The 22328-nt window shown below is 40.5% G+C and overlaps 2 protein-coding genes across 4 annotated transcripts in view; one reads left to right on the top strand and one right to left on the bottom strand.

The window, feature by feature from the left end:
• CBX5 (chromobox 5) overlaps window positions 1–14013 on the bottom strand; it is a 40346-nt gene extending 26333 nt beyond the window's left edge. Inside the window, exon 1 of the mRNA XM_070410088.1 lies at window positions 13869–14013. The gene's annotated coding sequence lies outside the window, so the exon portion shown is untranslated. The remainder of the gene's footprint in view (window positions 1–13868) is intronic.
• A 573-nt stretch (window positions 14014–14586) lies between these two features.
• HNRNPA1 (heterogeneous nuclear ribonucleoprotein A1) lies at window positions 14587–21072 on the top strand. Of its 3 annotated transcripts, XR_011470825.1 has the most exons (12): window positions 14587–14691; window positions 15247–15363; window positions 15664–15810; window positions 15936–16146; window positions 16240–16332; window positions 16417–16509; window positions 16793–16867; window positions 17081–17239; window positions 17798–17953; window positions 18181–18246; window positions 20654–20727; window positions 20922–21072. XR_011470825.1 is itself a non-coding variant. In XM_070410083.1 (11 exons), exons 1-10 carry the CDS (start codon window positions 14677–14679, stop codon window positions 18234–18236), a joined length of 1122 nt encoding a protein of 373 aa, XP_070266184.1. In that variant the 5' UTR covers window positions 14587–14676; the 3' UTR covers window positions 18237–18246; window positions 18483–19201. The 3 variants fall into 3 exon arrangements, 2 of the variants coding, with proteins under 2 accessions (XP_070266184.1, XP_070266185.1); XM_070410083.1 differs by lacking the exons at window positions 20654–20727; window positions 20922–21072 and adding an exon at window positions 18483–19201; XM_070410084.1 differs by lacking the exons at window positions 17081–17239; window positions 20654–20727; window positions 20922–21072 and adding an exon at window positions 18483–19201.
• The last annotated feature ends 1256 nt before the right edge of the window (window positions 21073–22328 follow it).

Below are 22328 nucleotides of genomic sequence, written 5' to 3'. Positions count from 1 at the left end.
CTTGTGGAAATCTCCATGGGAAGGGGTGAGTAGCTTCTCAAATTTCTAGTCTTTCAGGCATAACAGTTCTCACAGACCCGTTCTTGAATATACGCAGGAACTCTGTTAAAGATATCAACATCTATAGACAGACTCCGGCAACTTATCTGCCCATAAGGATACAAGAAAAGAGCAGGCCCCACCAACCCTTTATATCAATGATACAAGGCAAATTCACCTTACAGGCCTCTCGGTGTCAGGGAAAAGACACCTAAACCAGGGATCTAGTGAGAGTCAGCCTTGGAAAAACATCAAAGAGCACTGAAGTCAGGCACAGTCAGAATCCACATTCCAAATTGATAACAGAAGACATTTTTAACAGATGAATCTTCCAGGGGAAAAAAGGGAGCACGCGGGTTGGGGAGTGAGGAAGTGAGGCAGAAAGAGAGGAAACAAAAAACCCCACACATTACCAGGATAAAAGAAAAAATGTGTTAAAGCTGCCAACCCCCAGAAATTAAAGAGGAAAGCTAGGGAAATCCAGAACAGATAATGGTTAACATTTGCATTAACCAATCAATCCTGAAACCACAGAACCACCCACATTGGGTCTCTGATATGGGCCTGCTCTGTATTAATTCAGGCTCTCCTCAAGTCCCTCTTCAACACTACCTGTTTTGGCGGCTTTTCTTAGAGCTTGGTGTAGCAAATTTTATTTTCATCGTTACTTACAAGCAAATAAATAAATATATATATTATATATTTCTAAATCTTTCTCTAGGCTTTTTGTGTATTATTTAAAAAGTTATGAAAAATCACTGGTGCCCTTGCCGGTTGGGATCAGTGGATACAGCATCGGCCTGCGGACTGAAGGGTCCCAGGTTCGATTCTGGTCAAGTGCACATGCCCGGGTTGTAGGCTCAATGCCCAGTAGGGGGTAGGCAGGAGGCAGCTGATCAGTGATTCTCTCTCATTGATGTTTCTCTCTCTCTCCCTCTCCCTTCCTCTCTGAAATAAAAAAATATATATTTTTTTTTTTTAAATTGGAAGAAGAAAAAGAAAAAGCACTGGTAAGTTGCCTCACTGAACTACTCACTTAACTATTTGATGGTGGTAGTCAGATCAAATGTTAAAATGTATAATCATTGAGCTCTCTCTCTTCATTTTAGAGTTTCAATATAAATTCTGTAAGTCTAATAAGGCAAAATCCTCCAGAAAAAAAAAAAGCCATTCTAAAGAGTAGAGTAGGTTGAGGGCATATGCAAAGCTCCCTCTCATATGTATTAATTAAATATGCCACTGATGGGTGACTTTACTAGGCCCAGCCTTAAGAAATTCCCATTTCCCCTCTAAGGCCCTTGGGGAAGACTAGTGGCCTAGGTAAAGATTATATTGTCAGCTACAATTTGTCTTCAAAGCATCCTCTATCCAGTCTTATTGTGACAAAACAGATGAAAAGAAACCAAATTTATAAAACTATTTTAATCGGGTCATGTTCTTTGCTCTTTAGGACCTATAAGTACAAGTGGTTTTAGGTTTGTAACACATACTGCATAAAACTAAAATACCCTCTATAAAGATGTTTCCTTCCACTAGATTTATGATTTCCAAAGTATCAGCTATGTGGCATTTTGACAAAAACACAGCATATAGATGCACATTACAGCTGTCCTGGTGATCTCAGATTTTGTTAAATGGGCTGATAACTACCATTCCACCTCCACCAAAAGCCCGTTAAGTTCCCAATTCAAAAGGAGTTAAAAGCTTTTTAAGAGACTGGATTAGAAAAGAGTTGAGAAAAGATTAACTGTCGTCATTAACACCCCTATCATTAACAAGTCACATATAGACAACACAAACTTTATTAATAGAGAGTGTAGGAGGAAATGTTCTCCCTTTGGCTAGCACAGGTCCAGTTTGTGATCCTTTAAAATCAGGCCAAGGCACTGCTTCAACAAGTCACAGAATGATTCTGAGGCCAAGCATTCTGCTTGTTGATTATCCAAGCATCATGTTCCACTGAGTAAGGGAATAAAGGGCCTTTTTCTTTCAGATTAAAACATATACATCACAAATGGAGATAAAGGCTGCCTTATAAATTCTATTTGGCTGCCCTGTCCTCCAAAATCTGAGTACCATTAAAAAATATAAATGAGTATGTACTACAGCAATGTCAAAACTGTTTGAGTTGTAAGTCTGGTTCACTGGTATATTTAGCAGTAGCACACAAATTCTTGATATCTCATTATCAGATCACATTCCCACAAAATAAAAATTTTATATGGGATTTGTTTTTTTCCTTTATTAAAATCTACTGAATTTCTTCTCTCAAATGTCAATCTTTGTTAAATTCAGTTAGGGTGCACTTAAACCATCACAAAGCAAGAGGTTAGATACCAAGATTTATGAGAAGGTAGAATTCAGCAGCACTATGGGCAAATGTCTTCCAGATGGTACTTTCTAACAACTCTATCCTTGGAATATACTGAACTCATCTCAAAGCACTATGGCCTCAGGTGGGTGTTAAATCTCACACCTACCCTCTCTTAATTAAATGTGATGATGCATGAACTAGATCCTGTTATCTTTTGTAAAGAACCTGGAGATTTCATCATAAACAAGTCTTAAGAAAAATGAGTAATAGCCATGTTTGAGTACATTATCATGAATCTTATAGCAGAACATGTTCACAAAATATGGAAGGGTTAAAAGAGAACTAAAGAGTCCACCCCCAAATAAAATTATGGTCATAAAGCATTTTTCAAACAGCCATAAAATTAAGGCTCGGTACTTACCACTCTCATTTATATAGATTTTAGAATTCAGCAGCTTAAGGGTAAAAAGGCCCTTTCAGGTCATTTTAAACAAATCCTCATTTTAAGGAAGAGTTTCTACTATGTCAGACAATTTATATTCTCTTATAATCTAAGTTTAGTGAAGACATTCAAGAGATAAAAAAATTAATTTGTGCCAAACCGGTTTGGCTCAGTGGATAGAGCGTCAGCCTGTGGACTGAAAGGTCCCAGGTTCGATTCCGGTCAAGGGCATGTACCTTGGTTGCGGGCACATCCCCGGTGGGAGGTGTGCAGGAGGCAGCTGGTCAATGTTTCTCTCTCATCGATGTTTCTAACTCTCTATCCCTCCCCCTTCCTCTCTGTAAAAAAAATCAATAAAATATATTTTTAAAAAAATTAATTGTATAACCATAACTAAAATTTCTAAAATACCTCTATTTTAACTGTTGAGATGGTTTTAGAATTTAAATCAATATGCTAAAATCTGATTAATACATGCTAACAAAAAAGGGAGGTTTCATATAATTGGAATAAGAAAGATATCTCAGACTATAAAATTTCAGGGAGTAAAAGAGAGCATTCATTCAACATATGGGATAATTTTGTGCTTTGCTGTTACCTTGATATATTTGCAACATGAATTATATTGAAGTCATAGCCTACAATTTAGATAAATAAAATCAAGCCAGTATTGAACTTTTCCCCATCCCATACAATAGAATCCTTGGCAGCTCCTTGGCCATCTATTATGATCTTGACCAATTTCTCTCTGTGGCAATTTAAAAGCTATAAAAAAATACATAATGGGTGATGACAGGAGAAACAAACCCACACCAGAAATTATTGAACCTTGTAGGTCTTTGCAAATATCTATATTGACATTTAAGTATGAGTTACTATGCCACAATATCATAAAAGTGTGCTCTACACCTCAGATATATTGATAGTTAAATGCAAAGGCAGGCCACCATCAGATAAACGACTACAGGGATGGCCAATCTCAGACCACCCAGCTCTTCCACCGAGTATTCTGATGTGTTACTTAAGACAAATAAGATGTTCCTAACTCTCTTTTTGTCCAGCTTCCAACTACAATCCTGACTCAAATCCTAAAGGGATGATTAACATAGTAATTCTGATCCTTGCTCTAAAATTGTTTGCTTGGTTATGGGATATTTATTGAGGGCTTATTAAGAGTCTAGCTCAGTCTTCAACTCAATGGCTGAGGATTCTAATAGTTTACCCTTGGTTAAGTCAGTGGTTAGCCTGTCTCCAAAGGTTGTTATAAAAAAACTACTAAAGAGGTAACTTGTTAACAATGGTAAGATTAGAGGTAGGGCCCTGGCTGGTGTGCTCACTTGATTGAAAGTCATCCTGTGCACCAAAAAGTCACCTGCTTGACTCTGGGTCAGTCTGTATGTATCTTTCTCTCTCTCCCTTTCCTTTCTTCTCTCTCTAAAATCAATAAAAACATATTTTTTTAAATATCAGGACTAGGAATAAGATGTGGGTCCTATTCCAACTAAATCACTGAAAGGTTGAACTGAACAGTTCGCTTAACCTTAAGGATATTAGTTATTTGCTCTACTTATCTCATAGGTCTGCTTTGTGAGAAAAATAAAACTAGAAAACACTTCAAAAATGTAAAGCAAAAGAATTTAAATGTCTGATAACAGATGAAGTTAAAAATAACAAATGCTTTGGTAAGTGTTCCCTCCTCTTACATTTTCCTGAAGACATTGTGTAGAATTGATATTTCTTCCGTGTCTCTTAAAATTCACTAGTAAAGCCATCTGGACCTGGACTTTTCTCTGTGGGAAGGTGTTCAAATTCTATAGGGCTAGTGAAGTTCTGTATTCTGCAGTAAGCTTTAGTAGTTTGTCTTTCAAGGAGGTGATTCATTTCATCTCAGGACACTGAATGTACTGACATAGTTTTTCATAACATTCCCTTACTGTTTTAATGTCTGAAGGATCAGTAATGATATGTCTTCTCTTATTCCTGATACTAGTAATTTGTATTTTTTTTTTCCTAATCAGACTGGATTTATTAACTTTATTGACCTTCTCAAAATACCCACTTTCTCTACTGTTTTTGTTTTATACTTCAATTCCTTACTGCTTCCTTTGGGTTTAATTTGCTCTTCTTTTTCTAGGTTCCTTAAGATGGAAAAATAGGTCACTAACTGTAGACCTTTCTTCCTTTTTTTTTTTTTTAATACCCCCCAAAGATATTTTTCTATTGATTTTTAGAGAGAGTGGAAGAGAGAGGGAAAGACAGAAACATCAATGAGAGAGAAACACATCGATTGGTTGCCTCCTGCCTACACCCTGACGAGGGCCTGAGTCAGGGAAGAGCCTACAACAGAGGTACTTGCCCTTGACCGAAATCGAACCCAAGACCCTTCAGTCCACAGGCTGAGGCTCTATCCACTGAGCCAAACCGGCTAGGTTGACCTTTTTGCTTTAATTGAAGCACTTAATACTACAAATTTCTAAGCACTGTCTTAGTTACATCTCACAAATTTTGGTATGTCATGTTATCATTTTTATTCAGTTCAAAATATATTCTAATTTTCTTTGTTTTTTTTTGTTTTTTAAATATATTTTATTGATTTTTTACAGAGAGGAAGGGAGAGGGATAGAGAGTTAGAAACATCGATGAGAGAGAAACATCGATCAGCTGCCTCCTGCACACCCCCCACTGGGGATGTGCCCGCAACCAAGGCACATGCCCTTGACCAGAATCGAACCTGGGACCCTTCAGTCCGCAGGCCGACGCTCTATCCACTGAGCCAAACCGGTCAGGGCCTAATTTTCTTTGTAATCTCTTCTTTGACCCATGGGTTACTTAGAAGTATGTAATTGTAGATATACATATTTCAGGGGGTTCTATTGTTTTTTCTTTCATACTAGAGGCCCAGTACACGGATTCGTGCACTGGTGGGGTACCTTGGCCTGGCTGCAGGGATTGAGCCTAACTCTGCTCTCCAACATCCCCCGAGGGATCCCGGATTGCGAGAGAGGGTGCAGGCCAGGCCGAGGGACCCTATGGGTGCACAGTCGAGGCTGGGGAGGAACCCCAGGAGGGCTCCAGGGTGTGTCTGGCCCATCTCACCCAGTCCCGATCAGCGGGACCCCAGCAGCAAGCTAACCTACGGGTCAGAGCATCTGCCCCCTAGTGGTCAGTGCGCGTCATAGTGACTGGTCAAACAGTCAGACACTTAGCATATTACGCTTTTATTATATAGGATATTTTGAAGCTTTATTATTAGTTGTGCAAAATTTAGGATTGCCGTGTCCTCTTGATGAATTGATCCTTTCATTATCTAACCTAGTGTTAGCTATGTCCCTTACTTACCTCATGCTGCTATGGAAAAAGAACAAGAAAACACTTTGGAAAATATACAGGAAACAGAAGGTAAAACGTTTGATGATAGAAGAAGTTAAAAATAACTTTAATGAATTTTCTGAACTATCTGTAAGTTTTATCTATGCTTGTCTCCAACTATTCATATAAATAAGGTTTGCTTATGTTTTATCAGATCCTTTGATATAATTTATTGCTGTAAAGTACTGAACAAATTAGCAGTATATTACACTCCACATCTCCATCTGAGGTGAGTCTTACTGATTTACTCCATGTGCCCTGATGAGAAACAAGGCACATGAAGTTCAAGTATTTGCCTCAGAAACCAAACTTAAGACAGAGTTCCCAACCTGTTGGTTGACCTCTTTAGCACAGGGCATTTTATTCCAACATAATTAAATTATGCCTGCTGGCTCAGATATAAATTTGCTTTATTCTAAGAAATGTAGATTATAATCAGAAAAATACTTGAATTTGGTTCCTCCTCTCCATGAAGAAATAGATGAATGTGTTATAAAACTTGATCTTGAAATACTCCTTTCAGCAAATAACTCCATGATTTCTAGTGTCCTTCCTAGCAATGAAGCACAATGAAGCAGGAACTGAGTGAGTTTGAAGAATCAGACTACATTTGAAAAATTCTAAAACTAGGCCCATGGCCTAGTTTCAGGTAGAAAAACCTGTCAGTGTTTAATTTTGACAAACTACTCTTACTAGAAAGGAAATCCAGACTACAAAGTCCACAGCCCAGCTAGTCCACTATTCTCTTTTTAGAAAATCACACACAATTAACAAGTACAGGTTTGTTGCCCTGTGTTAATAATACCCCAGGGAGTTGACAACCAGCCAACAACTCAATCTTATGTCTCTCAAATCCTAGGCAAGACCACACCACCAAACCACATTGACCCAAAATATTAGATGAGTTTTTTATTTAAAATTATTGACTTCAAAAACAAACTCCTGGACATTTTAGGAGTCACTTCATGGAAGTGTTAAGTCTAGAAGGTTATTAGCTATCACCTACCCAAATTCTTCCATCCTATATAATAAAAGCGTAATATGCTAATTAGACCAGACTTCCTTCAGGACGAAGCTGAGGCAGAGGCGACCACCATGGTGGGAGGGGCCGAGCCCCTTGCAAGAATTTCGTGCATCAGGCCTCTAGTATAAGATAAAGACACTAGCCCTAACCGGTTTGGCTTAGCGGATAGAGCGTCAGCCTGCAGACTGAAGGGTCCCAGGTTCGATTCCGGTCAAGGGCATGTACCTTGGTTGCGGGCACATCCCCAGTAGGGAGTGTGCAGGAGGCAGCTGATCCATGTTGCTCTCTCATGGATGTTTCTAACTCTCTATCCGTCTCCCTTCCTCTCTGTAAAAAAATCAATAAAATACATTTAAAAAAAAAAAAAAAAAAAGATAAAGACACTAAGGACAAAAGAGGACAAATGGCTCACCCAAGGTTACTATATCAATACTTAATGGCAGAAATAAGAACCCAGGTTTCCTGAGCCGTTTTTCCCAGTTGCCTCTCTCATTTGCTTTAAAGTAACCTTTTCTTTCTTGAATTAGCTAAAATTTATCTGGATAGGAGTTACAGATCCAGAGTGTACTGATCTGAATGACTCCAAAAAAAAGATATCCATGTCCTAATCTCTAGAACCTGTGAATATTATCTTATATGTGATTAAAAGATGGGAAAGGAGAATTTCTCTTGGATTATACAGGTGGGCCTTAAACGCAGTCACATGTATCCATGTAAAAGAGGCAGAAGAAAATGGTAAGACAGAGCAAAGAGAGATGAGACCACAGGCTGAGGCTGAAAATCACCAGAAGCTGAAAAAGGAAAGAAGGGACTCTCCCCCTAGAGCCTCCACAGGGGCTCAACACTTAATTACAGATTTCTGGCCTCCAGAATAAGTTCCTGTTATTTGAAGCCACTGAGTGTGTGGTAATTTGTTACAGCAGCCACAAGAAACTAACACCCAGGGAGACAAAAAAAAAAAAGGAAAGAAATAAAGAAATTAAATTAAATTAAAACAGGGGAATATGCCCTGACTGGTTTGGCTCAGTGGATGGAGCGTCGGCCTGTGGACTGAAGGGTCCCAGGTTCGATTCCAGTCAAGGGCATGTACCTTGGTTGCAGGCACATCCCCAGGAGGGGGTATGCAGGAGGCAGCTGATCGATGTTTCTCTCATTGATGTTTCTGACTCTCTATCCCTCTCCCTTCCTCTCTGTAAAAAAAAATCAATAAAATATATTTTTAAAAAAAACAGGGGAAATAAAAACTTTAAAATCATAAACTGAATATATATAAAACCAATTACTGATACAAAAAAGAAATGTGCTTCAAGTGACCCAAAGATTGCCTAAAACCTCTAATTCCTCATTTCAAAGGGTAAACTGAGGCAATCACAGGATGCAATTTACCCAAAAATTTTGGCAGAATCTGAGTAGACAAAACCAGAAAGGTTTAGTATTTACACAGCTGCTAAGAAAAACAGTGTAGGCTTCCCCCCAACATGCTAGCTGGTAGAGCTCCTGGACAGACTAAACATAGGCAACAGTTGTCACTGCGGGTGTTCTGCCAACAGAAGTGTAAAGTTGTCATCAGAAATGAATATGTGGCTTCAAGTGGCTTACAGAAATCCAACAAATCTGCATCTTGGACTCTGCACAAGCCAAATCTTCTCAGGATGACCTGGACTCCTTCCCATTAGTACAATGATCAGCTAAAGCCATCCTCTATAAAGATCGAAGGAAAATCAAAATTTACATCAGGAGAAAAAGATAATAGCCCAGAGTCCAAGTTCAGGAATAACAATATGTAAATAGCAGCCATAGTGACTGAGTCAGTTACACGTGATATTTCACACTATAATTTATTACTTTCTAAAATCACAGCACAGCTTTAGGCCCAATTTCAGATAAGGTGAATGGAAATAAAAATAGAGCAAGTAAAAGAACAAAAAAGAAAAGAAATGCCTTACCAGGGGTTGTTAACCCGTGGTCAGCAAACTGCAGCTCGAGAGCCACATGCGGCTCTTTGGCCCCTTGAGTGTGGCTCTTCCTAAGCCTTAGGAGTACCCTAATTAAGTTAATAACAATGTACCCACCTATATAGTTTAAGTTTAAAAAATTTGGCTCTCAAAAGAAATTTCAATCGTTATACTGTTGATATTTGGCTCTGTTGACTAATAAGTTTGCCGACCACGGGCAATAAGATAAATAAATCATGCTATGTGTTTAAATAAAATACTGTACCTCAATAAAGGCCAAGAGTACTTGTCTTCCTCAGAAGTCTTTGTATTCTGGACACCTTTCTCTCTTTTCTAGAGCTACTGTCAGGGCTCTGTAAACCACCAGAACTTTGCTACACATATAAAAATCCAGTCACAGGTTATGTAATTTCTTTTTCCTCAACCATCATTCTGCTCACCTATTGATGGGTTTTCAGTAAAGATGTGTTTTTTTCCCTTTTAGGTTTGGCTGCAATAGTATGCCTCTAAAGACTGAGCACAGTGCTCGAAATTTAATTTTTGTAATATAAGCTCAACATTTTGTCTTGTTAACAACCAAGCCAGGTACTCCAAAGGCAAGAAAAAAAGCTCTGGCTGGGTAGCTTAAATTGGTTAGAGCAGTGGTTCACCTTTTTTTGGCCATGCCCCACCTAAGCAACTCTAAAATCCTGAGCCGCCCTGACCCCGTGCCATATAATTCTTATTATTCAAAAACTGAGCTCCTATTCTCGTGGAGGAAGCCTAAAAGGTCATTAACTTCGTCTAAACAAGCTTCCAAAGAACATGGCATCCATGAAAGAGAAAAATAAAAGAACAAAAGGACAGTTGTATTGAGGAAGAAATCACTAAGAAACTGTTTTAAAAAATAATAATATGAAGTAATATGAAAAAATAGCAAATAAACTTTCAAAACATAAAGAAATGCATAAATAGGTCACAATATATACTTATATACTATATATGAAGCCCTAAAACCACAAGAAATGCACAAATTTCACTGTTAATAACTCATTCTCGAACTGCCCCCCTTAAAAATCAAATTGCCCTCCTGTGGGGTGTGTGCCCCACATAGGGAACCACTGGGTTAGAGCATCCTCCCCATATGCCAATGCTGCGGGTTTGATCTCTGCTCAGGGCAAATACAAGCATCAACTGATAAATGCATAAGTAAGGGGAAAAACAACTAGATTTTCTTCTCTCTCCCTAAAATAAAATAAATAAATAAATAAATTACTTTTGAAGGCAAGGGAAAAATAAAAGGCCTAACATTGGAATTTTCAATGTGATACTCTCAGAACATCACTGAAAAATTACCCACTGCCCTAGCCGGTTTGGCTCAGTGGATAGAGTGTCGGCCTGCGGACTGAAGGGTCCCAGGTTAGATTCCGGTCAAGGGCACATGCCCAGATTGCATGCAGGAAGCAGCTGATCAATGATTCTCTCTCATCACTGATGTTTCTCTCTCTCTCCCTTTCTCTCTTAAATCAATAAAAATAAATAACATAAAATTATTTTTAAAAATTACCCACTAAAATTTCCCCATCAGAGAAATGTTCATGAGACCTAGTAACTATGACACTGTAAGAGAATTCTTAATAAGACAAGCAATTTTTACTTGCACACCACAGTAAACCAAAAACTCCTAATCGAATCCTGAAATCTTTCAAATTAAAATATATAAGAAGCATCAAATAAGGGTTCACTGACTATTTTGTTTATAAATCTAAGTAACTTGGGCTAGAGATGGGAGGAATTCACTCAGAGAGTAATTTAAGGTGGCATAATTTGGTTACCTATCCTATAGATCAGTTGTTTTTCTTTCTCTAACCTGTAGGTCAGTACACAGCTGTGAAATCAGTTCAGTAGAAAATGACCTACGTTTTTAAGAAAATGAAAGTGTACTGTAGATACAAAAAATATCAGTGTTTGCACTTTTATTTGTACAGTGAAAATTGTTTCATTGTATGCACAGGGTCAGAATAAAATGTGTTTCTTATTGAGGATAAGGTCAAAAAAGTTTGAAACGGATCCAAAAGAATCTCAGTACAGAGGCTTAACTCACATGAAATGCAAGAAGCATCTAAAGCAAGTCTACCTTCTTAGAAAATATATTTGCCATTGCTTTTGGAAGCCAAACATAAGATGCAATCAATGATAAAAAAAGACTTCATGAAATTTTCCCTTTATCCAATGGAACAATGATCATATCTGAAGAGATAATCATTGGGATTTAGTGATCCATTTACCAAAGGCCACTTCCCAAACACTTCACCCATCTTCTCCCTCAATTTCTAATTGGTAAAAGACTTTGACAAAAAAATCAACTCTAGCATCTGCAATTTTATTTTTTTAATTGCCTGAGGATATGTTTTTATTGATTTGAGAGAGAGAAACATTGATCCTTTGCCTCCCATACAAGCCTGGACCAGGGATCAAACCTGCAACCTGGGTATGTGCCCTGACCTAGAATCAACGCCAACCCCTCAGTGCAAGGGAGGGAGGATGCTCAACCAACTGACCTACCCGGACCAGGGCTAGCATTTGTCATTTTAGGTCAATAGTTTTCAACTGGTGGAGATTTTGCTCTAATACCCCCCAAGACATCTGGCAATGTCTGGAGACATTTTGATGGACACAAAAGGGGGTAAGGAGAGGTGAGATGCATTCCTCCTACCAGAAATGTCAACAGTACTGAGGTTGAGAAATCCTGCAGACCAAGATTGTAATCTTTTCAAACCTAAAGAAATCACGGAAAGATATCCTGAACCTATAGTCCTTTAGTTTTTATAAACTAAGCAGCTATATTATTAGCATACCTACAAATAGTTCATAACCAAATATGAAATAGGTTTGTCCTTTTCCAAGTGCCAGAGAACGTGGAAATCCCTCCTCTGTTCACTATAAGCTCAACTAAAATTATCTTTTATGTTAGAAAGGTCTCTAATCATAAGGGTACTTCATATGTAGCTAAACCTGTTACAGTATTTAAACATTTTCCCCTTGACCCTAAATAAATCAGTGACTAGAGCAGCATATATTCTGATATAGCCAAAATGTAATGAAAATTTCTATATTTTGCTAAAAATCTTAGAATAAGCAAAATGGGCATTACCAACAGGAGATGGACTACAAGTAAACACTTTGAAGGAAATATAATCAAAAGATAATAATCTAAGTGATGAATGAGTCCTCCTGCCACCAACAACCTAAATATCACCCTCCTCAAGCAGCTTCCTTCTTATCCAAATTCAGACAATCTCAGAGAAGGAGCAAAAAGAGAGGATTAGAAGCTCTTTAATGGTGTAAAGAGACATATGCGGTGGGAAAAGTTCCTCAAAGAAAAAGGCACTGGGAAAGATGAATATTTCTTGTAAAGGACTTAGCATGATGCCTAGCAGATACTAAGTACTCAAAAAGTTACTTTTTTATTTATATACTTTAGACCGAGAATGGCCTTAGTTCCTAAGGGGAAAACAGCACTCTCACGGTGAAAGGAAAATGGTGGTGAGAATACGCGATTATGAATGGAAACAAACAACAAAAACTTGACTTTTTAGCTTAATCTTTTTTTTAATTGATTTTTTACAGAGAGGAAGGGAGAGGGATAGAGAGTTAGAAACATCGATGAGAGAGAAACATCAATCAACTGCCTCCTGCACACCCCCTACTGGGGATGTGTCCGCAACCAAGGTACATGCCCTTGACTGGAATCGAACCTGGGACCCTTCAGTCCACAGGCTGACGCTCCATCCACTGAGCCAAACCGGTCAGGGCTTTAGCTTAACCTTAATCACAAATTCTTATAATCCCTGCAAAGATTTAAACATTAGAGATCCAACTTGCCTCGATCCCACTGTATCATGAAGCTTTCCAAAACTTTGTTTTTACAAACATTGAGTTGCCCGTGGAAATAGGCATCATGTAGTTTTTTTTCGGATGCCTTTCCACAATACATAGAGCTTTATCCCATTCATTTTAACACTTCAAGGAAGTCTTCCTAATGGAGCTAGTTCTCAAAGTCAAAAACCTCCCTTGGATGGTGGGAAGTACAGAGAAAATGGCAAACTCAAGGTATCCAGGAGCAAATGCAGTTTCCCTACCAGGGAGGTTTATAGGATGGAGGCCTAAAGGCTTCGTTAGAGAAGGAATTGTGGACAAAATACCCACCCCCGACGCGCCATCACAGGCATCGAATACCCTTCCTCGCCACCCCAAACCTAAGACCTCTGTCTTTTGGAGCGCTGATTGGACGACCAGCCGAGCGCTCTCCATAGGATGTTTTACTGGCTCCAGATTTGGTCCATCCATTTAACCGCCCGACTCCCTCATTCCCCATTGGAGTCAAACCGCTGCCTCTGGGAGGAGCCCAACCTACCGCGCGCTTCGTGCTCATTGGCTCAGTGAAATGCTGCTCAGGAGGAGAAAACCCGCCTCCCACATTCCGATGGCCCAAGGACCGATCAGTCTGCAGCTAAAGACAGACTCAATTGGTCTATACACATGCCAGTCAAATTCTTCGTGGGCAAAGCTCCACAGAACCTGCGGGGGTAAAACATCCGCCCCTGTCCTTCCATTGGTTGGCCAGACCCACCGCTCCCCCTTCACTAGCCCCCACCTCGCGATCCATTCATTTCACACAATAACGGGCTCAATTGGAGTCGGTTCGAGACCTCCCATCGGTAGGCAAGACTGTCCGCCACTTACCCGGGATCGAGACCGATCTCTCACGCAAATGTCTTCTCTGTTTCTCTGTGATGAGAGCCGGACCACAAGCCACCGCTGCCGCCGTCTTCTGCGCAACGCCAACCGCCCGCCAAAACGGATCCGTCCCTGCGCCTGCGCTACCAATCCTGGGACCAGACCTTTTCTCCGCCCATTACGCCTGCGCAAAACGAGGCACAACTCCCGCCATTACGCAGGCGCTGTAGGTTCGCCACCGTCTCCCGCCCGCCATTTCACGTGTTTTTTGAGCCAGGCGGAACTTCTTAATGCGCCTGCGTGAACTCGCCATTTTACTACACATGCGTTCTGCAGGCGGTTGTTGCAAAAAATAAAATTGTCACATTCTACTTTTTGATACATAGTATTAATCATGCTTTGACAACTGAGTACAAACTGAGTACAATGTAACATTTGCAGCGTAGAAGGTTAGAATGTTATTTAAATACCCTAGGTACATTTAAATATGAATGATTGGTTGGGTAGCCAATCAGACGAGTTAAGAATAATATTACTCAGGAACCAATAGTCTCCGAGGGGTGGGCACTGCGTAGAACGCCCAAACGGGTGACGTTACAGCAATGCGGCACCACAGACCAATAGGAGCAGGAAGCTATCTCAGTTATCCTATCAGAGCTACCAAGGGGCGGAGTCTACCAATGCCGCAAGGGAGGAGGCGGGATAAAAAAGCGAGGCCGAAAGTAGGCTGGCAGATACGCTCCTTAGATCACTCCTTTCTGCTGGTGAACGCCGCGGAGTAAGCATCGTTGGAATTTCCCCTGTTGCAGTCATCATGTCTAAGTCTGAGGTGAGTTAGACGCTCTCTACAACTTAACTTTCTCCCTCGTCCCTTCCTGAGTTCTATGGGATGCAGTGTGGATGGGCTGCTTGCACCAGCCCATTCGGCAGTTCTTGGGTCGCGCCCAGGGCCTACCCCTCCCGAAGTTCAGGTCGCCATTTTGTCCTCGTCGTGGCCATGAGGCCGTCGTCTTGAAATCCTTAGTTATCAGCCGCTCGTTCCTCCCAGTAAGACTCTTAGACATTACACCGATTTTTTTTTTTTTTTTTTTTGCTTTGTCTCAGAGGCGAATTTCTTAAAAGCAGCTGTAATCTCTTACTGGCAATGGATCCCTCCCACCTAGTCCTTTTGTTGCGCGTGCGTCGGGAAGTAGGGACGCATGCGCCCGCGGTTTCCCAGCCCCAACAGAAGGTCTCCCCCACGGGGAGAAGCACGTGGCTTGTTGCGACCCGCGGGAACAATATGAGCGCTACCACGGTGCTGTCTAGTTCTGCTTCTCGTACGGGAAAGGTGTTTTGCGTTAAGCGCCCACTTAACGCTTCCCCTCTCCCCCCCCATTCCTAGTCTCCCAAGGAGCCCGAGCAGCTGCGGAAGCTCTTTATCGGAGGTTTGAGCTTTGAAACAACCGATGAGAGTCTGAGGAGCCATTTTGAGCAATGGGGAACGCTCACGGACTGTGTGGTAAGGCTTGGAAGAGACAAAAGGGCAGTAGAACCTGTCGATTTTCCTGGGCTTGTCTTGCTCTAGTTCCTTCTGAATGCTTGGGAAAATTAACAGGATTACAGTTGCAGATAACTTGGGCGGGAAGGTGTGGGCTTAAGTGATTAAAAGGCTTTTATTCCTAGATTTGCACTAGGTGGGTAATGGGAGCTGCAGGGCTTTGTATAAAGGGCCAGTATAAAGTTTCCTGTTACCTTATTAAAGGTGGAAATGTCAGTGGCTTTGGGGATCTTACTGTGTATTAAATGAATTGCATCTCAGGTGATGAGAGATCCAAACACCAAGCGCTCCAGAGGCTTTGGGTTTGTCACCTATGCCACTGTGGAGGAGGTGGACGCAGCCATGAACGCGAGGCCACACAAGGTGGACGGAAGAGTGGTGGAACCAAAGAGGGCTGTCTCGAGAGAAGTAAGAGATGCTTTTTCTTTCCCCTTGGAAGCGTGCCGTTAGGTACACTAGGGATGGCAAGAAACTTCGATCCTAATTTTGGGATAGATCCTGCTCTAACTTAATTGGGGCCTTTTCCCTCTTAGGATTCTCAAAGACCTGGTGCCCACTTAACTGTGAAAAAGATCTTTGTCGGTGGTATTAAAGAAGACACTGAAGAACATCACCTAAGAGATTATTTTGAACAGTATGGGAAAATAGAAGTGATTGAAATCATGACTGACCGAGGCAGTGGCAAAAAGAGAGGCTTTGCTTTTGTAACCTTTGACGACCATGACTCTGTAGACAAGATTGTCAGTAAGTATCAGGTGACATGTTTGCTAAGGGTTCCGAAGTCTGGGTTGTGTTCTAAACCCTGAGATACTGTGTTCTTTTTATCTTCAAATATAGTTCAGAAATACCATACTGTGAATGGCCACAACTGTGAAGTAAGGAAAGCTCTATCTAAGCAAGAGATGGCTAGTGCTTCGTCCAGCCAAAGAGGTGGGTGTTTTTGCTTTTATTAAATAAACCTTAAAGCTCAATTCTAATTTGTATGGCTCAACACTTAAAACTTTTCTTGTTAAGGTCGAAGTGGTTCTGGAAACTTCGGAGGTGGTCGTGGAGGTGGTTTTGGTGGAAACGACAACTTTGGACGTGGAGGAAACTTCAGTGGTCGAGGTATTGGATTATACTCCACTGTTACCAACTAATAGTAAGCTTGTAATTTAATTAACGTAGATAATTTGTCCTTTATGTAATCTGTGGCAGTATTGTAACAGCATTTCCAAAGTTACATTTTATCCAAATGTTGTGACTTCTCACTAACCAGAAGTTAAAGACTCTGGTATGGAAATCATTGTTACAGTGCAGGAACTACTTCCTAGAGTTCATACTTACAAGGCTGGACTTTGTATGCAATTTATGTACTTCAAACCTGCTTTAAAATTTTGCTCTCTTACAGGTGGCTTTGGTGGCAGCCGTGGTGGCGGTGGATATGGTGGCAGTGGGGATGGCTATAATGGATTTGGTAATGATGGTAAGTGTTGTTTTAGGAATTAGACAAGTGAAAAGGTTTTTTGGCTGTCTACAGAATAGATGGGTAGAAACTAAAACTTGAGTGCATCTAGTGCATGACAAGCTAAACTCTGACCATTACAGCATGATTCAAGCAGGCTGTTTCCCATTAGCCTTAAACAGATTTTGATTGTTGAGTACTTTTGTCTTATTGAGAAGAATTGTATTCTTGTAGGTGGTTATGGAGGAGGCGGCCCTGGTTACTCTGGAGGAAGCAGAGGCTATGGAAGTGGTGGACAGGGTTATGGAAACCAGGGCAGTGGCTATGGCGGGAGTGGCAGCTATGACAGCTATAACAACGGAGGAGGCGGAGGCGGCTTTGGCGGTGGTAGTGGTAGGTATCCAGTGATCCAGGTACTTGGTGCAGTAGCTAGATTAGTCTTGTAGTTTATGCCCATGTGGGGATTAGATGCTCTTAAAAGCATTATGTGGTACACTGCATGGTACTTTTTAATGGGCTTGCTATGCTACCTCCTAGCTTTAAGCTGGGGCCGCCTCACTCCCAACTAGTTGAATAAGTGGATAGTGGCGTGTTCAGCTGGAGCTAGATAAGCTGTAGTAGGATTTAGTGTTTTAACTTCTTTGGGACCATAGGCACTTAGTTGATGTATCCAGCATGTGTTTGCAGTGCCCCTGGATGGATAAAGGCCTTCAAGGCTAGAGAATATGCTCTGTTGTCATGGTGAGTTGGGTACTTTTTTTTTTTTTTTTTTTTGAATACTGGATTATTCAACTGAATGCCTTGTCCAGAAAATAGGAAATGGCAAAGATAAACGTTGGAGCCATCCTAGTTTGGGAGAAAGAAAGGCAGGCAGGTCGTGCAACCTCGTTTTCCACCCCCCCACACTCTGAACACTAAATAGATTCAGTACAGCCCTCTTTCCATTCCTAGGAAGCAATTTTGGAGGTGGTGGAAGCTACAATGATTTTGGCAATTACAACAATCAATCTTCAAATTTTGGGCCTATGAAAGGAGGAAACTTTGGAGGCAGAAGTTCTGGCCCTTATGGTGGTGGAGGTCAATACTTTGCCAAACCACGAAACCAAGGTATGGTGCATGTATATGTAGTATTAGAGGGCTAAGTGTATTTCTAACTGGTACTAGTAATAAAAAGCTGACAATTTAAAGCCTTCAAAATACTGAAGTGATTGGTAATTTGCAATCAAATTGAAAATATCATCTGAGCTTAACCTCAGATTTTAACTATTGCTTCAAACATAAACGCATTACTATTGATATTTCCAAAAGTTTAAAGGAACAACCCTTATTCTTAGGTGGCTATGGCGGTTCCAGCAGCAGCAGTAGCTATGGCAGTGGCAGAAGGTTTTAATTACTGCCAGGTAAGTAAACATCTTTTTGTATTTTGGCTTAGTTTTCATAATTGATAATGAACCCAGTAACCCTAATGTAGCTAAGCAGTGCAACATAGTTAACATTATAACTTCAGTAAAATTGTGGATGTTAAGCTAATAATTCAGATCAGCAAAATTTGTGGGAAACAAAACTTGATATTGGATTGTAGCCTTTAAGTCTTAATATGTTTAGATTAACAACTTTATTCCATATTGTTCAACAGGAAACAAAGCTTAGCAGGAGAGGAGAGCCAGAGAAGTGACAGGGAAGCTACAGGTTACAACAGATTTGTGAACTCAGCCAAGCACAGTGGTGGCAGGGCCTAGCTGCTACAAAGAAGACATGTGTTAGACAATACTCATGTGAATGGGCAAAAAAAACTCGAGGACTGTATTTGTGACTAATTGTATAACAGGTTATTTTAGTTTCTGTTCTGTGGAAAGTGTAAAGCATTCCAACCAAGGGTTTTAATGTAGATTTTTTTTTTTTTTTTTTTTGCACCCATGCTGTTGATTGCTAAATGTAATAGTCTGATCATGACGCTGAATAAATGTGTCTTTTTTTAAATGTGCTGTGTAAAGTTAGTTTGCTCTGAAGCCATCTTGGTAAATTACCCCAACAGTGTGAAGCTAGAATTCCTTCAGGGTGATGCCAGGTTCCATTTGAAATTCATTTACAAACTGCTTGGGCACAGAAGCCATTGTCTTCAGAAACTTTGGTGTAGTTGAATTGACAGTTACTGTGTTGTGACCTGGAGATCACCATTAAAAGGGTCACCCAAGCAGAGTCATGGAGTTTATTTGGTTATTAATGATTGTTGGCACATCCTATGCAATATATCTAAATTGAATTATGGTACCAGATAAAATTATAGCTGGATATGAAGCTTGTGTATCATCCATTATCATGTGTAATCAATAAACGATTTACTATCCTCTTGAATGACAACTGTATGGATTTGGGACTGGCAGAGCTTTGGACTTTCCCTACCCACCACCCCTGATAATGTTGAATACTTCTATCACAATTCAAGTTCAAAGCTTTGCCAGAGAATAGAAACCAGCTGCTGGCTAATGCCACCCCAAAAGTCAACAGATTTAGAGTACTTGGGAGATGTTTTTTAAAATTGGCCAGCACCAGTAAGAAATTCTTATTCCTACACAAAATAGGCTTACATTAAAGGAAAACTGCAGTTTCCTTTGTTCTGGTTGGGTGGGCCTTTATAGAGGTTTATAGATTTTAACCACACTAGTTGCCTATTTGGAAACAAAAATTATGGGCATGTTTAGGAACCATACTGCTTACAAACATGATAACTGCAGTTTTCCTTTAAACATGGCACAAGATCACACAACCATCCTAAAATGTTAATTGTATGGAAAATGATTTCTAAATCTTTTAAGTTACATACTATCCAGTCATTGTTATTTGTATATAGGTTCTTTTGAGCCCTCCCCTTTGATATTTTCAGTCCCATTGTACTTACCTAGTAGCATAGAGATTTGTTTTATCACTAGGACTGTGTTTCATCCCATGGGTGTGTTACTTGGAAGTGTGGGGGTGGGGTGGTGATGGGTGGGAGGTGGAGTGGAGGCGGGTGGGAAAGCATGGATGGATGATACAGTTCCATGGGTTTGATATTGGCTGAGTTTGCAATGGCAGGTGGAACCTTAACTATTGAGGGAGTTTGCAGATACCTCAGGATTCCTGACAATGCCTTTAAAGATCCAGGAGAGATGTTCAGCTACTAGGAACTGCTAGCAAGCATAGCGCGAATGGCTCCGAGCTCAGACACTCTACAGCTGAGAGTAGACACTTGTGGTATGTGGAGTACAGATAAGCCAGGGGCAGGCCACGGCACGCTCCATGAAAGCTAGGAGGGAGTGAATTTTCAGTGACCATCGCAAGGAAGGAGGCAGACAAAAGTAAGGCACACCTGACTCTTAGGACTAGCAGTCAGAACCAGGAGGAAAGGTTTTATTGCTATGCTGGTAGGTAAGAACAGATTTTACTTACATCCATATAGTTATGTAAAATCCAGTTTTTTGTTATATTTCCTTAATATATTGAGCCAAAACTAGTCCAGTTAAGCTGAACTTGGTTTTTCTGGAGATGGATTGCTTTAAATTGACACCCTAGCCTTGGTGGATAACAATTGAAGGAAATGAGTGCTTTAACTGTATCTACTATGAATAATAAATTTTTGGCCCTTAATTTTATTTCCTACTTCTTTGACCCATTTCCTTAAAACAATGGCTCAAAGTAATGCATTAGACTCTTCCCCAAAGTGATGGTGGGAGGGCGGGTGGACCATTAATTGGGGGGTGGGGGACTTAGCCTGAGATGGGACTTTATCTCAGAAAAGCTAGTTCTAAAGGTTGTTTGCTTTTCTAGGGAGGAGTCTGGTACTACAGGCTTATCAACACGTCTTAAACAGAAACTCATCTGTCCAAGCTCATGGCTAAAAGGTAAATTTTTATAAAGCAATGGTAAGCAAATGATTGGTATTGCCAAAATAGAATGAATCTGCCTCAGAACCAAAGACTTGCTAATCTGATCTAATAGAAATCTGTTAATAAAGCAACTGGGTTCCCAGTAAAAAGAATGGGAATCTTTCATCTGCTTGTGTAAATACTTCATAACTTTTTTTTTCTTTTTGCAGGAACATCCTTATGAGGACGACCTTTATCTGAGCCAGTGTGCACTTCATTTTCACTGCCATGCAGTTTTCGTTGGCTGTGTTGCAGCTTGAATTAATTATTCAGTTTTATGAATGGGCTTTTTAAATAAAATGCTTTTAACTTTGTTTCTTACTTTCACTTTCTCCTTTTCGTGATACAATCTAAACAAGCAGGGCCTCGTGTAAAAAGTCATTGCATTTTGAACCTAGCAGTTAAGGTAAATGTTTTAAATCACGGGCTGGTGTTCAGATTAACAAGGAAGGATTGGGTTGTGGGAACTGAAATCTGAGAGGCTGGGCTCTCACTGCAGGGCTGAATTGTGACCGGTAGAAGTAAGCTGGTAACTGTTGCTCCACTTGAGAACACATCTTTTTTTCTAGTTCTCCTGGCAAGAGAGAAGTTGTAAAAGCCAGAGCTGTCCCACTCCAGTCTCACAAGAGCTATGCTTATCTGTTAAATTCTGGAGGGGCATAGTGGATGTCCTCTTTGGTGAACAAGTATGTATTGGCCAGGTATCTTAGGCAATTTTAGCAAAGGCTTAACATTTTTCCCTACTATTTTTAGGAGGTCATCCTGCCTCAATTTTAATCAGCTAAGGCGGGGTGGGGTAGCAAGTACATTATCTTGCTGCTTAATCTCCATTTGTGACTTAAAGTTACTAGATGTGGTTTTTCACATGGTGGTTTGGTGGGATAGGACAACTCCGGTTACCAGAGTTTACTAAATGCATTTTTATTTTTTTAATTTCCTGGGATGACTGGTTAACAAGAGCTAAAAGCATTCTTTTTTTTTTTTAATGTATTTTATTGATTTTTTACAGAGAGGAAGGGAGAGAGAGAGCTAGAAACATGGATCAGCTGCCTCCTGCACATCTCCCACTGGGGATGTGCCCGCAACCCAGGTACATGCCCTTGACCGGAATCGAACCCGGAACCTTTCAGTCCGCAGGCCGACGCTCCATCCACTGAGCCAAACCGGTCTCGGCGCTAAAGCATTCTTATTGAAGAACATCAACCCTGTCCAGTGTGGCTTGGTTGGCTGTTGTCTCATATACCAAAAGGTGGTTAGATTCCGTTCCCAGTCAAGGTACATGCCTGGGTTGTACACTCAGTCCCAGGTAAGGGGGCATGCAGGAAGCAGCCAATCAATGTTATACTCACATTGACATTTCTCTCCTAAAAATAAAAACAATTGTATTACATTCGGTGTACTTTGATGGATGCCTTACTGATACAAGTTAGAGGAAATAGACTCAAGGAAGATAATTACCCTGTGCTAGTTCTTCAAAATAGGCTCACATCCAGTTTACTCTCCAAAAGCCTGTTCCCCCTGCTTTAAGCACATACCAAACAATGTATATGATGGTCTTCGTGGTAATGTGTACATAA

The sequence above is a fragment of the Myotis yumanensis genome, unplaced genomic scaffold (assembly GCF_028538775.1).
Source record: "Myotis yumanensis isolate MYYU_CA2020_CCGP unplaced genomic scaffold, mMyoYum1.0.hap1 SCAF_3, whole genome shotgun sequence".
Classification (NCBI taxonomy): domain Eukaryota; kingdom Metazoa; phylum Chordata; class Mammalia; order Chiroptera; family Vespertilionidae; genus Myotis; species Myotis yumanensis.
Note: the sequence above shows the minus strand (reverse complement) of the source record. Positions and strands in the feature narration are given on the sequence as shown.

What these genes read in the sequence shown, in the direction of transcription:
- HNRNPA1 (XM_070410083.1), top strand. An exon ending in TAATGGATTTGGTAATGATG is followed by an intron (nt 16,868 to 17,080) that starts GTAAGTGTTGTT and finishes GTATTCTTGTAG; the next exon opens with GTGGTTATGGAGGAGGCGGC. An exon ending in TGCCAAACCACGAAACCAAG is followed by an intron (nt 17,954 to 18,180) that starts GTATGGTGCATG and finishes CCTTATTCTTAG; the next exon opens with GTGGCTATGGCGGTTCCAGC.